Raw genomic sequence first — 18,013 nt, forward strand, 5'->3', positions numbered from 1 at the left:
TTAACGAGACGATTATAATGGTGTAACTTGTTAAAATAAAAATGTATTTTTAAACATGTTTTATTTGGTATACGATTATGTATGTTAATTTGATAAAAATTTAAAATGAAAAATTTAAAAGTAAAGGACGTAAAGTAATTAATTAACTAATTATAGGGATATAAAATGTAAATTTAAAATTATAATTTTTAAAAAAACAATGTGAGGGGGTGAGTGTATGTGAGGAGAAGAAGAGGTGAAAAAGTAAAAAAGTGAAAAGGGTATCTTGGTCATTTAAAATTTTAAGACTTTAAGACTTTTGATAAATTTGCTTAATAAGATAGTATAGATATATGTATTCGTATATGTGTATATATATGTATACGTATATGTATATGTGTATGTATCTAGACTTGAGATCATGTGAGACCAATGGTTTTTCGTGAGACCCGTAAGATCAATTCTCAATCTTTGGATTAGATTTATAATCTGACAATCTGAACATTTATAAACGCCACGAGACTTCTCAATAATCACAAAATTGTCACCGTGCAATTTAGACCATTAGATCATTAACTTAAAATTTTGATCAATGAACATAAATTGGTCTTACGAGTCTCACAAAAAACTATTGGTCTCACGTGAACCCAACCTTATGTATCTATATGTATATATATGTATATGTGTGTGTGTGTGTGTATATATATATATATATAATTGATTTCACGTGAGACCAACCTGTTTTCATAAGACATGTGAAACCATTTTTTTCGTAGCAAAACACTGTGAAGGTAACCTTCATAGCGTTTCCGTTGTGAAGGTTTGAAAATTTTTTTATATTCACAGTATTTCGCCGTAAAGTTTCATAAAAGAGTGGTTTCACGGGTCTTATGAAAACAAACTGATCTCACGTGAAACTAATCCTTTTATCTATATTATTTTTATTTACAAAGTTATAATATGTTCACTTAATTACATCGAAGACATTATTTTATCTTCAACTGAGAACGTACGCTTGGTCGATCTAATCACGTATCTTGTTCCCATCTAACTTCATTAAATACATCGTACTTTCATCAAAATGATCCAAGACAATACTACACTATAAAGCGACGAGAGACCCGTAAGGTACTATTAAATACTCTTTCACATGACGCGTAAGTAGGGATGGAAACAGTGGCGTTTTAGGTAATGTATCCCCGACCCTATTTAAGCCCCCGTACGCTACCTTGTCTTAATTAAAATTCTAATAAATTGTCACTATATTAATTACCCATAATGAAAATCAAATATAATTTATCAATTAATAATAAATGTATACATATTTATTTATTTAAACACAAACACACATACTATCTATACTATATTATAAAGCATTTAATAAAAACTCTTAAAAACTATTTTTTATGCATGAATTACTGTTTATTGATGCATATTACTTAAAATTCAAGATTACAAGTAAAGTATGCGTAAGTACAACTTATTAAAGCTTCATGTTTGAATTCGTGTAACTAACTGCAGATAAACATAATCTTAGAGGATAAACATCTCATTTGTAATTATAAAATATCTAAAATATAATTATGATAATCATTGAGTTTTAACAGAATACTTAATTATTATTATCTTAGATAAATTATATTATTAAACTAAAAATAAATTAGTTCGTTCTTAAAATTCAATTAAATCATAATAAAAATTTTAAGTAATGAAATTACACAAAAAAAAACTTTTAAATAGTTAATTTGATACTAATATCGCTTATTTTTATCAAAATTTTATGATATTTTCAAATTTATATTTCATTCAAAAATAAAAACATTTTATTTTCGTAAAACCACATAAAATCACATTATAACATTGATAGACCCAAAATATAAAACGAAACATTAAAATCAAGATGTATTTCGCTGTTTTGTGCGAGTACCCTTCTAGTGTATATATATATATATATATATATATATGTATATATGAACGATCAAATGAAAACCACTCCAATTTGTAAAAACCGTAAAAACTACTCTCATCCGTCGTAATTTTATGAAATTTTTTCATGAAATTGTTTAATCTTGTGAAATTGTTTCATATAATACTTTTTTTGATGAAGTTCTTTCATATATGGTTATAAAATTTTAATGAAACTGTTTCATGTATTTCTCTAAAATTAAAATAATGAAGATGATAATATTCATGATTAACATCCTCCACAATAAAAATGATTAATCAACCTCTTATAATTACAAAAAAATGAACAAAATAAAAAATTATGATTGATGGAATGAGGTTTTTACGGTTTTTACAAATTGAGTGGTTTTCATTTGATCGCTCCCCTATATATATATATACACACACACACACACATGCACACACACATATATACATATATTAAAAAATTGATCGGGTTGGATTAAAGGCGGGTATGCCATCCCCGACCTCGCTTTGGGTATGAAAATAAATCCCCGTCTCCACTCCGTTATGGTCCAATACCCGCTTTTACGGGTAAATTTCTATCTCTACACATAACATTAATATCAAGCGGTTTATAACTTAAATGTCAAATATTAAACCAACGAGATATCATTCTTTTGTTAACCGTGGAAGTCCAGGTAGCTTGCACACATGTGGACTAATCCCATGAATACAATAACCAAAAAAAAAATCCATGTAGTCTTGGAAGAGTTTGAACCGGTGACCTTTAAAAAGGAGCCTAAAGGGGTTGTTTGTCAGTTGCTGAATGATTTAGTACAGAATAATTAAAGAGACTCTCATGATATATAGTACAAAACGAAATATAATTGTTTGGGATATTGCTATATATGGCCCTCCTATTCCAACAAGATAGATAAATCTGGTCCTTTCATCACATAAAAATCACAATACTTTATGATCAAATTTGCAAATATTTTACATTTAACGGATCGTTAGACGGTTTTCAGAGGCAGTATCATATAAATTACAACTAATTTTGCAGGGAATGTACACGCACAACATTCTTAAGGATCTTCTAGGTGACGGGATATTCACGGTCGATGGCGATAAGTGGCGACAACAGAGGAAGGTCTCGAGTTACGAGTTCTCTACGAAAGTCTTGAGAGATTTTAGCAGCGTAATCTTCAGAAAAAATGCCGTAAAACTTGCACGTATGTTGTCCAAAGCAGCAGATAACGGACAAATTCTCAACATAAACGTAAATGCCTTTCCGTCACTAACTTTTTGTTTACCCCACGGTAACTGTGTTTTAATAATTCATGCTCCCTGTTTGCTCACACTCTTATAAAAAACCGCTTTACTTTTTGGGGTAGAGGTCAAACTATGTACGTCTCAAAATCCTATTTTCGACTGGGATATACTGGGTTTGTTTGATTAACTGGGTTTTGATTATTGGCGTTTGGGTTATATCACAGGACTTGTTCACGAAAGCGACGTTGGATTCGATATTTAAAGTTGCTTTCGGGATTGATCTCGATAGCATGTGTGGTTCAAACGAAGAAGGTGTTAGATTTAGCAACGCTTTCGATGATGCAAGTGCAATGACACTCAAAAGATACGTCGATGTAACGTGGAAGATCAAGAAGTTTTTGAATATTGGATCGGAAGCGAGGTTAAAAGAAAGTATTAAAGTTATCGATGAGTTCGTATATAAGCTCATTCGGACCAAAACCGAACAAATGCACAAGACACCCGACGATCTTGCGGTAAGTTGATACTCTCTTCCCGAAATCAAAAAATCTACGGTTTAACTCGTAGTATTTCCTGTGTTTTTACCATTTTGACGGACGTAGTTTTTCTCGCACCCTCGTATTTTATCTAAAGTCGGTCCCACTGTACCCGATTGCACACATTTCAAACAGCTGCACTTTGGTTGCGGGCCAAGTCTTCTGCACATCCTTGGGGTCGCAGCCCGAGTCTTCCATAATCACATGTGATTACCAATACAAATTCACATGTGATTTAAGTATAATATCACATGTAAATTTGATCATTCTCATGTATTCTCATTTTGATCCTGTTCTCGTTTGATCCTCCCTTTGAACCTTCGATAACGAAAATTGCAGTTGAAGAAAGAAGACATTCTATCGAGGTTTCTGCAAATCAACGACACGGATCCGAAGTATTTACGAGACATAATCCTGAACTTCATAATTGCTGGAAAAGACACAACATCTGCTACCATGTCTTGGTTCATTTACATGCTTTGCAAACACCCACAAATTCAACTCAAAGTTGCACAAGAAATCAAAGAAGCAACAAACAAGAAAGAAGGTGTCACAGATGTTGCTGATTTTGCAGTCATGGTGACTGAAGAAGCCCTAGAAAAGATGCATTATCTTCATGCAGCTCTGACCGAAACTCTCCGACTCTTTCCCGCGGTTCCCGTGGTATGTAATTTTCTCGTATTTTAAGCACGGCGTAGCATAGTTGGTACCGGGGGCGATACAAAAAACCGGCTTTATAGTGCGAAGATCACCACCATAAGATATATTGGATTTATACGATACCTAGAATGTCTAAGCATCCTAATAGAATGCTTTGTAGAACTTAAGTTTATAGGACTAAACTGTAAAACGTCTTATCTAAAAGCGTTACGATAGGTTTTTATATATGGGACGCTTTAAGGCGTTTTAACAAAAGGCGTTTTTAGGATGTTTTTGAAATAAAGTGTTGTATTAGCTATTTTATATATGTTTTTGAGAAGTGTCCTGTAACCATCTTTTTATAGGACACTTGTGTTTATAGGACATTTTTTTTTAAATAATGATGTATAAATTAGCTAATACAACATTTTATTTTAAAAACTTGTTAAAAGGCCTAAAAATGCTATGTATAAAATAGTTAATATGACACTTTATTTTAAATTAAAAACTTATGCTATCACTTTTAGATAATACGCTTTTTGGCTTGGTCCTATAAAGCATTTTTATTAGGACCCTGAGGTATTTTTAAGTGTCCAATAAAACAAATTTTGTTGTAGTGAATTTGTGGAACCCTCGTAGTTACTCTTTCAAAAGATCCCTCAAGGAGACATTTTCTAACGCATATAGAGAAATCTCAAAGTCTAGCCAATGTGGGACTCCAACACGCCCCCACCAATGGAGGCTAGATGAGGACAGATTGTACAGAACAGTCAAGAGGAGGAAAGTTAGATTTGGGGGGGGGGGGGGCTAGATGAGTCTAGATTGTCCTAAAATGTCAAGTCTTAAGAGTGGTAGACTTTGACTTTGATACCATTTAAGAATATGTGAAACCCCCATATCTACTTTCCAAAAGAGCTCTTAAAGAAAGAAGGGAGGTTCTAACATACACACACACACACACACACACATATATATATATATATATATATATATAAAAAAAGAGAGAGAGAGAGAGAGAGAGAGAGAGAGAAGAAGAAGAAGAAATGGTCCAAGTCTGGCTGATGTGGGACTCGAACACACCCCCACTAACGAAGGCTAGACGCTCACAAATTGTCCCTGACTATTGAGAACGGAGCTAGATGGGTCGGGAGCTAACTAGTATAGATTGCCTTAGATTTTCGACTTTCTGGAGTGGTAGACTTTGACTTTGATACCATATGAGAATATGTGAAACCCTCAAATTTACTCTCCAAAAGAGCCCTTAAGGAGAAAAGGAAAGTTCCAATATACATAGAGAAAAAACGGTCAAAGTCTAGCCCATATGAGACTCCAACATATAGAATGTCAAATATGTCTAAATGTTCTCATAGACTATATTATAGATATCAAGTTTACAGCACCAAAAAATTGTGTGTCCTATATAAAACGTTACAATAAGTTTCACAAGCAACCATACCCTTAAGGACACAGGTCCCCGATGAGTGATTGTATGTTAAATTATGTAGGACGCAAAGATATGTTGTGCGGATGACGTTCTACCGGATGGTTATGATGTAAAGGGAGGTGATATGATGTCGTATCAGCCTTACGCGATGGGAAGGATGAAGTTCATATGGGGTGATGATGCCGAAGACTTTAAACCCGAACGATGGATCGATGAAAATGGTTGTTTTCGGCCGGAAAGCCCCTTCAAATTTACAACTTTTCAGGTTAGTAGCACACTATATACCATATCCTCCATTTCCTTTTTGTCTTAATCATTAAGCTCTCAAGGGTTTTTTTTTTTTTTTTTGAAGTATATAATATTTATATACGGAAAATGCAACAAATAAACTCACACACCCTCCTCACCTTTGGTGAAGTTTGAACCCTTGACCTCCTAGGAAACCAAGGGCTACGATACCGCTAGGCCGAAGGCGCTTTGGTAATCTCTCAAGGGTTGATGCTTTATGAAATCAAAGTGGTCACATTTACACTAAATAAAAATTACATAAGTATCTAAAAAAACGGAATGGTAGGAGGTAGGGTGTAGGGAGGATAAGGGGTTGTTTGTTTACCTCTTGATAGTTTCATTAAGATGCAATATTTGAATCGCTAAGAGGTGAATCTTGTTTGACAACAAAAAATCTGTCTCCTAATGGTTCTAAAACCCTTTGAATGATTTTGTATCATGGACCTCCATTAACCATTCAGCACCCTAATTTCATTGTAAACAATTACTGAACAGTTACATTTCGTTTTGCACTATATCATGGGAGACTCTTAATCATTCTGATCATTTAATCTTTCTGCACCAAGCTATTCAACAACTATTAAACAGTGTCTAAGATATACGTAGACCTTACCTCTATCCTGAAGGGTAAGGGTAAAGAGACTATGCTGTAATTTTTCAAATCTGGTTTTGTAAAGATCTTCAACAGCTATGCGATCATTTTATTAAAATTTCTACAAAAAAATTATCCAACTCCAAACAGTTACTATATTTTATCAATTCCAATATTAATTTATATTATTTTATAACATCATCATCCCGTTACACTTTTTAAACATAGTCACCCTGGGATTAGGTGGCTCGCATAGCGGTTGGATATCCAGGTTAATAAAAAAAACGTAATATACCTATATCCTCAATATTAAGTTTTAGAGATTTCTACATTTTCTCTCTTCATTTCTTCGTTTTACCATATCTGTTGGAGAGAAAAAAAAAACCCCACAAGGGTTGTGCCTGATTGGTTTGACCTTCAGCTCCAAAGGTCAAAAGTGTCTGGAGGTCCTAGGTTCATATTCAAGGAGGAATAAAAATCCCCCTGTGGTCACGGAGGTTCAAATGTGGTGATTCCGGATTACCCGCAAAAGCAAAACAGGTAGTCTAGTTATACTTTATTGTTTGGAGTATGGTTTTGACACGATTTCATTTTCGTTTTTTTTGATATAAAACATAGGCCGGGCAAAGAATTTGTTTGGGTCGGGAATTCGCGTATAGGCAAATGAAGATCTTCGCTTCCGTCTTGTTAGGTTGTTTCGTTTTCAAGCTGAGCGACGAAAACAAAACTGCAAACTACAAAACGATGCTTAATCTCCATATCGATGGTGGACTACATGTTCGTGTTTTCAACAAACGCGGGTAATATCTACCCTTCAACTTAAAACTATCGTGTACATCTACGAGCAAACGTATCGTATGCTTGTAATGGTAAATTTGTGTTAATTATAATAAATAGACGACAACTTCGTATGTGTACATAACTTTGCATTCGGTGTGAAGTTTGTTTAGAATGCTTTCGGTTCCGTTCGATTATGCAATCCTTGTTCGTTTGTTTCTTTTAATAAGTACGAGATCCGCTCGAGTGTACCTTGATTAATCCCGTAGGCCTGAAAATAACAACCAGAAAACTCCTCGGTAGTCTCCTTCAGAAGAGTCAAGTTTAGGGATGGAAACAGGGCGGGTTTAGAGGGGGCAATGCATCCCCTGTCCCTGACCTCGTTTAATCCCCGCCCCCGCCCACGCCCGACTAATCCTTGAGAGGTTCGGGGGGAAATAATCCCCTGTGGGTTGGGGAACCATTGGGTACCCGATTTAGTAACAGACAATGTATTTTAAAATTATAATTATAATGAATCGTCACTACATTAATTACCAATATTAAAAAAAATCAAATATATTTATCCTTTAATGATAAAGGGTTGGGTTCACGTGAGACCAAGGGTTTTTCGTGAGACCCGTAAGACCAATTTATGTTCATTGATCAATTTTATAAGCTAATGATCTAATTGTTTTAAAGTTACATGATGGCAATTTTGTGATTATTGAGAAGTCTCGTGGCAATTTTGTGATTATAAATGTTCAGATTGTAGATCTAATCCAAGGGTTGAGAATTGGTCTTACGAGTCTCACGAAAAACCCTTGATCTCACATGATCCCAAGTCTAATGATGAATGTATACATATATGGATACATATATATTTATTTATATACATATTATATACATATATCAAAGAAAACAAAGAAAATTTATCGGGGTCGGATTAGAGGGGCGTAATGTCATCCCCGACCCCGCTTTAGGAATGAAAATAAATCTTGTCTCCGCTCCATTACCCACCCACCGGAACAAGTAAGATTTTCATCTCTACTCAAGTTACGACCTCTGGGGATGAACCCCAAAGCCCAACATTTATTAACTAGTTAGCTGAGTTAGGGACTGTTTACCAAATTTTTGTATTAAGTCATGTCCGGATAAATTTGTTTGTCTAGATAAATGAGTGTTGTTGTTTACTTTTTTATCTGAACCAACAGACTAAATAACATAAATGACCGATTTACCCCCCAATATTAATTATTTGAACATCAAAACAAAAGTTCGTAAAGAGGCCGAAGATGGGTGTCTCATATGGGAAGGAGGCGGTGCTTTAAATAAGGGGTAAGGGTGTCATTTTTGTGGTTGAATGGGGACAACACACCATTTCTATCTGTACGATTAAGCTATGTTCTGTGCGATTAAGCCGTAAGTAAACAACCCAAATGAGTTGTGCGAATAAACCAAATAAACCAATAAGCCTAATTAAGTTGAAAGTAAACAGCCCCTTAGCCCTCAAGATTTGAAAAATAACAGCTAGAGAAATCCTCAATCGCTCTCCGAAAATTCAACTTACGACCTATGGGGATGAGCCCCAGGAACCCGACCTTTATTTACTAGTTGAGTTGAGTTGGCTATGGTTTCTTATATCATTGTACATAGCACCCACAATGTATTTCTAATTACACAATGGACTCATTGGCTTATCGATCTTGATTGCTTTACACGATCCATGGACCGACCCCACAATCCACCCGCAAAAAGAACTACGAGATTATCACATACCGACCATAGAACCCTATAATTGTTGATAATGGTTGTAACATCCATCCACGGACTCAGATTCAAGATGTTTGATACACACGATATGACAGTACAAAAACTTCTTGTCCTAGGTTTGGACAAGACATGATACTGAACTTGAGTGAGACAAATGCCTTTTTTCGATCCATCGGATAAGCAAAACAAAAAAACAGAAAAAGCGAGACTAGATTGGTAGATTACCAAATTACCCAAGTTATATTAAAACCCTAAAACCTTCTACAATTCTATTTAGGCATGGGAATGAGGCAGGGACCCTAATCTCATCCCCATCCTAATCTTCCTCCCATACCTGATGGGAATTATGACCACATCGCCGTTCCCGTCCCCAACGGGAATCAGAGATTTTTTTTTTCTCATTTATCTGAGATATTTTAAATCATGCGTTAACCAACACACTCGATCAATAATGATCCATGTTTAAATCTCACTCATTTCCAAAATTTTGCTTTTATGAAGTATCAAATATTCAAGTGAACAAAATTACAACATCATACGTAATTGTTTGATCAAATGTTTTAGGCTCTCCATGTTTTTTATCTAAAAAAAAGTAAGACAAGTACGAAATGTATATAAGAAAAATGTCAAAATACTCTTTTTAAATCTAAAATATACTAAATCTAATTCTCTATAAATAATACATTTAATATACGTGGACGCGACGGGTTGGAGATCACGTTATCCGGCCTCGGCTCTGTCCCCATCTCTAGTCTCCGGTTTTGCGGGAAATACCGAGCCCGATCGAGGCAAGTACACCGAGTTCTCCAATGAGGCAAGTCTCAATCCAGTACCTAAATTCTATCACCCACCTACCTCATTATCATCGGTCCAAAACGGTATAGTTCCATTTGCATACCAAACACACGAAGCGAACAAGTAAATACGATGTGGTCGTATAACATACTCGCTAGGTTAAAGCTGCGAGGACCGGTATAACTTCAATACAATTGCATGCCAATTTGTATCTTTTTCTTCTCATATTTTATTCTTCATTCCAATTCAAAGGTTAATTTTTTTTTATTAAATATCCAATCCGCTATACGAGCCAACTAATTCCAGGACGACCACCTGTTTTGCAGATAGCCCGGAGTTGCCGCATTTGAACCTCCATGACCATAAGGGGATTTTTATTCCTCCTTGGATTTAAACCTGAGACCTCATTGTACTTTTTACCTTTAGAGTCAAGCTCAAACCAATCAGACACCGTTTTCAAAGGTTAATTTTAGGATCAAATGAAGTAGCATTTGAAATAAAACCAAGGAAAGTAACTGGGAATATTTCATAATTCTCATCAACAAATACACAAAAATGTAGGTTTAGGGTATATTCTTACTTGGAAGATAACATGGAAAAATGATCTATTTTCTATCTCATGGTAACGTTTTCGTCTAGTACAAGCTGCGCTTGCCATCAACTATTAGGGATACGGCAAATACCGTCATGGGAAACACTATAACGATGGCGGTGTTATGTCTGTTGTCGGAAGGTGGAGTCCGGGTCTCGACGCCCATTTCTTTTGATCCCTATAGGCCTCAATGGCTCTCAATCGTATCCTCTCCTGAGACGCGTTTACTGAAGACCCGAATCGCTACAAACCATAGAAGAAGAATTTCAATTTGGATCACGAAAGAAATGCAAAGCGGAACGAAATGGATGAACAAACGACGATCTGGTCCGGTTGGTACGATATTTAATTTTTATAATAATTTACTAAATTATTAATAAAATTATAGAAACATGCTAAAAATAAATTAATAAAAAACACATGGAAATATACTTGAATTTTCTCTTATAGATTTATAAAAATGAAAGCATATGAAGAAAAAAAAAAAGGCAAATTGTATGAAAAAACAACGTACTTTAAATTGATTCTTATTTCGAATAACGTACTTTCAAAACTTTCATTTGGTACTTTAACTGGTTATCATGCTGATGTGGTGATTGATGTGATATCCAACTCAATATTATTTACTGACATGGATATCTTAATCTAACCAGTTAATGCTTCAACATGTTTAACTGGGAACCAGTACTTGAATGTTCAAAACTTTACACCTTAGATACCAAAATGAAAGTTTTGAAAATATGTTATACAAAATATGAATCAAGTTAGAGTACGTTAATTTTTAATGCAATTTGCACCCAAAAAAAATTACAAAATATGAAATTGCTATAAAATTTATAAATATTCAGTATTGGTTGTTAAATTATGTTTTAATTTTATAAGATATGTATTTATGCTGATTGTATTAACGTTAAGAGTAAATTACGATTTTCATCCCTGTGGTTTGTTTAAAAATTCATTTTTTGTCCTTGAGGTTTAGAAATTGCAGTTTTCGTCCGTGTGGTTTGTAATTTATTGCTATTTTCATCCTTATCATTTACAATTTATTGTTGGTCTGGTCCTTGTAGTTTACAATTCTTCACTCTTTTGGTCCCTTCGCTTCCTTGTACTTAAAGGTAGGAATTAATCCAGGAATGAAAATAGCAATAAAGTGCAAACCAAAGGGATGAAAATTGAAATTAGTAACAAACCACAGGGACGAAAATCGTAACTTACTCTTGCATTTATTAAGGGGGTGCTTGGGATTGCTTATAAAAACGACTTATTTACTTATTCCGGTGTGGTACCGGTAATAAGCACTTTTGAGTTTTTGGATAAACAACTTATACCGGTGTCAAACCGGTAATAAGAAGTTTTTGAAGAAGTTAAACCCTCCTGACTTATAATAAGTTGATAATTGCTTTTGTAGAAAATCATAGTTGTTTCAAATAAGCAATCTCAAACACCCCTTAATTCTTTAAGGTATTTCAGATTTAAAAAAAAGAGTGAGTGAGTCTGAATGTTGTCCGGTTCGGTCCAAATCTTTTATCCAATCCGAGCTTTATCCGACCTAAAAAGGCCGGTCTGGGATCGATCGTCTAAAAAAATTTGGACCGATCAAGGACTGGCGGTTTGGCCTGGTCCGGCATAATGACGTCATGGTCTGGTCTAGACTGAGCAGTCTGGTCCTTGTGAACAGATAAACTGAATCAAAGAATAGAAAAGCTAACCTTGGGAATATTGACCAATTTTGGTGGAGCTTGGACAACTTCTCCAAATTTAATCTCTTCACGACCAGGAAAGTTCAAACCGTCGTCTTCTACTTTCACCTTCTTATGTTTCTTTTTCCTTTCTTCCAGAAGTCTGCACGGATTACTCAGAGTGTTAATGAAGACATAATTTATACGAAAGAATCTTGAAGCAACAAGGCTATTCCTTTTTGACAAGAAGGTCGGGTTTGAATCACAAAGCAACCTCTTTTGCAAAGGGTAGAGGCAAGATCTGCGTACCTGTATCTAAGGTGTCGAATATATTGGGTTCGTTTGGTTTTCTAAAAAATCCATTTCAACAAAGGAGAACATCCTGACTATATAGATGCCACCATAGTATGGAGTCTAACAAGTGCGAAAATAAGTGTTCACGATTCTATTTTTAATTTGTCCGCAGATAAGTGTCCACTTCAAAAGTAAGGGGCCGTTTGCTAAACACTTGCCTTGGTAAGCGCTTGCCGGTTCTATTACCTTACTAGATGAACATAACAATGATGGAGAATCTTACCCGGTAGAAGGGAAGGCAATGGTCGAGTGTCTTAACCGGTAAGGGAGGGTGATGACTCTTACCTAGTAAGAGCTTACCGGGTTATAAATGCTTACCATCAATCCAATTTGGTGGCAATAAATGTTGCCTCATAAGGTAAGTGGGAGTATTGACTCTTTAACAGCAAGCGCTTACCCGGTAAGAAGTTGGTAGATGGCCCTTAAGTGTCTACTTTCCGGTGCTACCCTTGACTATGAGTTGGAGATATTTAAAATTCTCTATTATTAAGGGTAAAATTGTCATTTAGTTGATTAGAAAGTGTAATAACTACACGTTTCTAAAACTGTGACTTTTTCATTGTGAACATTCATTTTGGGATAGAGGGAGTAATCAAATAGCTAGAGCTTTAATGATCGAGATATTTGAGAAATAAATACTAAGACCCGCAAAAAAGGAGCATGTAGAATAGAAGAAAATCGTATTATAAAATAATGAAACCGTACTTTTTCTTGCGTTCCTTCCTTTTTGAACCAACTGGACCTAATTCACCCTCAAACCGAAGGTCATCTACCTGCTTCCTTTTCCTTTTCTTCTTTTTCTTTTCCGTATCCATATATTGGTCATTGGCATCTTCCGTCTTGGACCCAGAAGCTACAGAATCAGATTTATCCTTTGTAGAAAGTTTCTGCAAACAAAATAAGCAAAGCACGCTTCAGTATCCGATACATTCACTTTTAAGTAAAATAATGTAACCTCAAGTTACCAAATTCAAGGTCCAACTAGATGACTCTTTTTGGTAACCGTGGGTGTCTGGCTTTGGCACAACTCGGCTAATCCCGTGGGGCCCTAAAGATAGCAGATAGATATGTACACAGACCTTTCCTCTATCTCAAGAGGTAGAGAAGCTGTTTCTGACTTTTTGGTCATATTGAAGTTGTGATTGTCCATTGATCTTGAAAATTAAAATCCTTCTAAATCTTTGTTTGGAGCAAGTCTGAAAACAAATCTACAACTGTCAAGAGCCTCTAGTTCGTCTATCCAGAGCCTTTGGATGGCATAAATCCTAACGGAATGGATTCGAACTTCTCCTAGAATAGTTCCCGGCTCCACCCCTGGATGCACCGAGATGCACCTGATCAATTCCTGAATTTTAACGAAAGGGGTCCTCCTCATGGTTCGACCACATCTTTCTTCTTTAGGCAGCGGGCAACCCAAACGGGTTCCTCCCCGTAATACCGACACACCTTTTTTTGGACGTTAATGTAAAATCACATGTGAATTTGTCAACGGCGGTACTGCCATCAATTGGATCTTCAGGCAATGATCTCTTCAACCAAAAGTGAAGGTATGAAGATTCCAAGAGGAGTTCTTACGGCAAGTTGTAACATCAGGTTTGAGACATATCAGAACCAATTATCACAGAGTTCATTCCAGAGCCAACTCATACCAGATCTCGTTGATTTAAAGTGTATTGAGATGATTCCATGGTGGCTAAAACTATAATGGCGTCCTCAATTTTATATAGTCCTCAAAAGTGGACTTGAAAATGTTACTTAAGGTGAACTCTTGACTTTAATCCTATGATTGCCTTAGGGATCGTTTACCATATGGGTAAGCGCTTAGCGGAAATAGTCAACACCTTTTCTTCACTTATCAGGTAACATTCTTGGCCATTAAAATGGATTGTTGGTATGCGTCTTTTACCCGGTAATCACTTACCATGTAAGGGCCTATTTGTTAGCAGCTTAATGAACTTAATAGAACTCACAGCTTATTCGGTCAATTATACATGACTGTTTGATAGTGCCTTAGTAATATAGAAAGTGGTTTATTCAGAAAACTTCTATGGTGAAACTTTATGCAGAAAGCCAAGTTTTTTTCCAAACCCGTCCCTCCTAATTAAAGAACACACTCATCCCATCAATGAAATAACTCTTCAACCAAAAACCTTCTCAATCTATACTCACCTGATAAGGTAAGTGACACCTGGTAAGCATTTGGTAAACAACACTTCAGTTTCCATCAAGTCCAAATTGACCCATAAGCTGCCTATTGGTACTAGTGGACTAGGATTGACCTGTAATACCGAACCTATAGGTATAATCAATTTTGGATTTCAAAAATGACTCTGTTCACTTTAGAAATCAAGCATATTCCTAATTTTTCAAATATGATTCGAATGTGTCCTCATTTCCATCAAATCCAAATCAATACATATCAATTTCGATCCCAAAAAACGACTCTATTGACTTCAGAAATCAAACACATATCCCTAATCGTGAAATCACAACATTCAATTTTGAATCAAGCCACGCTTTTGAGGTTCTGTTATGCAATTGTAGAAATCGATGAACAAAAACAGCTACCAACACGAACATCACTTACATTTTCAATTAAATTCCCACCACCTGAGCCACCACGGCCACCGCCGCCTCTCTTATTCTCTTCACCATCCACTTGTAACTTTCCAGATCCTAACATCGCAATTGTAAAGATATAATAATCATTCATATAACCAAATTTTAGAACCCTAACAAGCAACTAAAACCACAAAAGTTCAGATGAATACAAAATTAGACGCATATAACCTATCAATGCATCCAAACATAGAACAAAGTCAAAAACTAAATCTGGTTATATATCAGTACCTGAGGTATAAGACATGAGTTTGCGAAGCTTAGAGGGAATGACATCGAGAGATGAACGAACCGGCGGTGGAGGTAATCGATTCTTTCCGACTCCATGTGCTTCTTTGTAATTCTTCTCTCTTCTCTTCTTTCCTTTCCCTCCCATCTCTCTGAATCTTTTTAGGGTTTTGGCTCAAGGGGTTTTGGCCTCCATTTCTCTAGCTAAGCTTGCGGTGCTTAGTTGGTTTTGGTTAATACTCTCATTTTCAATAGTATTTTTTTAATGAAAAAACTAGATGTATATCCGTATAATGCAGTGAGAACCGTGAATTTTAATGATTTTAAAGTTTTATTGTTTTTATTAGAAAAGATTTAACGATAATATAAGTTATACTTGGTCTTTACATATTAATACAATTTGAATAAATAAGAGTTATGATTCTAATTACAGTCTATCGATAAAAAAAATTGTATGACAATTTAAAATCCAACATATTTAAACGATTCCACAAATGTGTTCGATTTGCACTAAGAGCAAAGAATCAAGAGATTGAGAGCGGGATCGAGAGTTCTAGAGCAATTTAATGAGAGATGAATGGAAGAACTTTTAATAACTCGTGGTGAATGTCAGTTTGAATCTCATATTAAGGGATGGGGAGAAGCCATAGAGGTATGAGAGGGTGAATGCATGAGTGAAAGATGTCAAAAGTATCTTGGAAACATGAAAAACAAAAAGTAATAATGTGCATTGGTAACTTATACTATATATTATTTTAATTCTAGATTAAGAGATTTTAAGCCTGAATGCATAACATAGTAGTATTTAATGCATTATGACTTTTAAGACTTTGTGCATAAGTGTATAGTACTTTGTGCATTAAAAGTTGTTTTTAAGACTTTTGATAAATCTGGTTTATAAGGTAGTATAGATGATTAAACTTTCTCATATGATAAAATATGTCAACTATTTTTTTGAATGAAAAAATATTAAACTTTCACATTTTAAATTATTAGAATGTTGAATTTTCTTTAACAACGTAAATAAACTATCGAACTTTTACTAGTCGATTAATGTAACTTTTTTGGATTAAAATGATACAACCAACCGATTTTTAAAAGTGCGATAGTTTATTTATTAAAAAATGTTCAAGGACTTAATCAATCAAAATGAAAAAATTTAATAGATTTTTCATTTAAAAAGAGAAAGTTCAATTCAGAAAAATAGTTCAATAACTTAGGGGCTGTTTGTTTCCCTCTTAATGGTGACATTAAGAGGGAGCCTCTTAATCGGTCAGAGGCTTGGAGTGTTTGGCACAAAAAATGAAACCTCTTAATGGTTACATATCCCTCTTAACCATTTTGTGTCCAACCCTTCACTCAACCATTCAGATCTAATGTTTTCCAAAATTGCCCTCTCTACACAGCGTTTCCTTCACATCGCCTCCCACCCCTCACGATCGCCATCTCCGGTCGCCATCTCCGGTCGCCATCTTAGAAAATTTAATGGTTTTTTTTTTCATTCAAAAATCTAAACCATTTAAAATAGAAAAGTTTATTGGGTTTTTTTGAACTTTTCCTTATAAATTATCTTATTTTTTGAGTAGTTGCTCAAACCTATACTATATTATAAAGCATTTGACAATAACTCTTAAAAACTATTTTTTATGCATGAAGTATTGTTTCTTGGTGCATATTACTTAAAATTCATAAGATTACAAGTAATTTTGATTAAATACACTTATTAAAGCTATATTTTTAAATCTGTGTAACTAACTGTAGTATATAAACATAATCAAATACATGATAAACATACATTTTGATGGCCAGTTGCTTTTCGACTGGTTCCAAAATAACCCGAAAAATCAAAATGTAATAGCAGCGTCCTTTAGAGATACAGAAAAACCACCACCCAAAGGCTTCGCCGGGCTGTTCCGACTCGGAATTCTCGATACAGTCACACCACGAAATCCCGAATCAGCTTCCAAGATCACCTCCTAATCTTGCCAAAGACTAGAATAGCAATGGAAATAATCTCTAAGGACAAGAGATAAATTTTGTAGAAAATCAGAACTGCCTTTCTCATTCCTTCATCTAGCAATACATACGAGAGAAAGGGATACAACCACCCACGTAGCTACACTTTTGGGGAAAATAAATAAATAAATAAAAATAACTGCCTTGAAAGAGTCAAATAAATAATAAAAAAAGGAAGAAATAAAATAACATGAAAAAAATTACTGAAATAGAGCTCACGTGGGGGAAAAAAAACAAAAGTAAATAAAATAAACTGCAATCAAGTAATGGGATTTGATTGAATCAAATTAACCCACCCATGACCCACTTGGCTCGGTTCTTGAAGCGGGTCTGGTTCGTCAAACGGTTCATCAGGGATCTGCCTATCATCCTCCCCAGCTTCAAGAAAGTTTGTCCTCAAACTTGGAATAGGGTCATCCGGATCGTAGTATGGTTGAAGATCAGCGACATTGAACGTAGCCGCTGCTGCAGGTGTTCCTGGAAGGTCGACTTTGTAAGCGTTGTCGTTAACCTTGGCTAGAATTTTAAACGGACCTTCAGATC

At 35.1% G+C, this 18,013-nt stretch overlaps 2 protein-coding genes across 2 annotated transcripts in view; one reads left to right on the plus strand and one right to left on the minus strand.

Annotated features, from left to right (window-relative positions):
- The window catches only part of LOC112499676 (cytochrome P450 704C1-like), a 17,161-nt gene extending 9,506 nt beyond the window's left edge, over positions 1-7,655 (plus strand). Inside the window, exons 2-6 of the mRNA XM_025102997.1 lie at positions 2,951-3,166; positions 3,384-3,674; positions 4,035-4,358; positions 5,840-6,043; positions 7,277-7,655. Of these exons, the coding sequence (XP_024958765.1) occupies positions 2,951-3,166; positions 3,384-3,674; positions 4,035-4,358; positions 5,840-6,043; positions 7,277-7,462 (1,221 nt within the window). The 3' untranslated portion in view covers positions 7,463-7,655. The remainder of the gene's footprint in view (positions 1-2,950; positions 3,167-3,383; positions 3,675-4,034; positions 4,359-5,839; positions 6,044-7,276) is intronic.
- A 2,834-nt stretch (positions 7,656-10,489) lies between these two features.
- Positions 10,490-15,738, minus strand: LOC112529413. Its single transcript, XM_025140685.1, has 5 exons — positions 15,458-15,738; positions 15,195-15,283; positions 13,313-13,494; positions 12,284-12,416; positions 10,490-10,817 (listed from the first exon to the last, which is right to left on the minus strand). Exons 1-5 carry the CDS (start codon positions 15,600-15,602, stop codon positions 10,680-10,682), a joined length of 687 nt encoding a protein of 228 aa, XP_024996453.1. The 5' UTR covers positions 15,603-15,738; the 3' UTR covers positions 10,490-10,679.
- Positions 15,739-18,013: the final 2,275 nt, after the last annotated feature.

This window comes from Cynara cardunculus (assembly GCF_001531365.2).
Source record: "Cynara cardunculus var. scolymus isolate 2C chromosome LG 16, CcrdV1, whole genome shotgun sequence".
NCBI lineage: Eukaryota > Viridiplantae > Streptophyta > Magnoliopsida > Asterales > Asteraceae > Cynara > Cynara cardunculus.

Bases quoted from the DNA above. Each gene is read 5' to 3' on its own strand.
- LOC112529413 (XM_025140685.1), bottom strand. From the start codon at position 15,602: ATGGGAGGGAAAGGAAAGAAGAGAAGAGAGAAGAATTACAAAGAAGCA. The intron at 12,417-13,312 runs GTACGGTTTCAT...TAATCCGTGCAG, and splicing joins AGGAAGGAACGCAAGAAAAA to ACTTCTGGAAGAAAGGAAAA. The intron at 10,818-12,283 runs GTTAGCTTTTCT...TATGGTTTGTAG, and splicing joins AATTGGTCAATATTCCCAAG to CGATTCGGGTCTTCAGTAAA.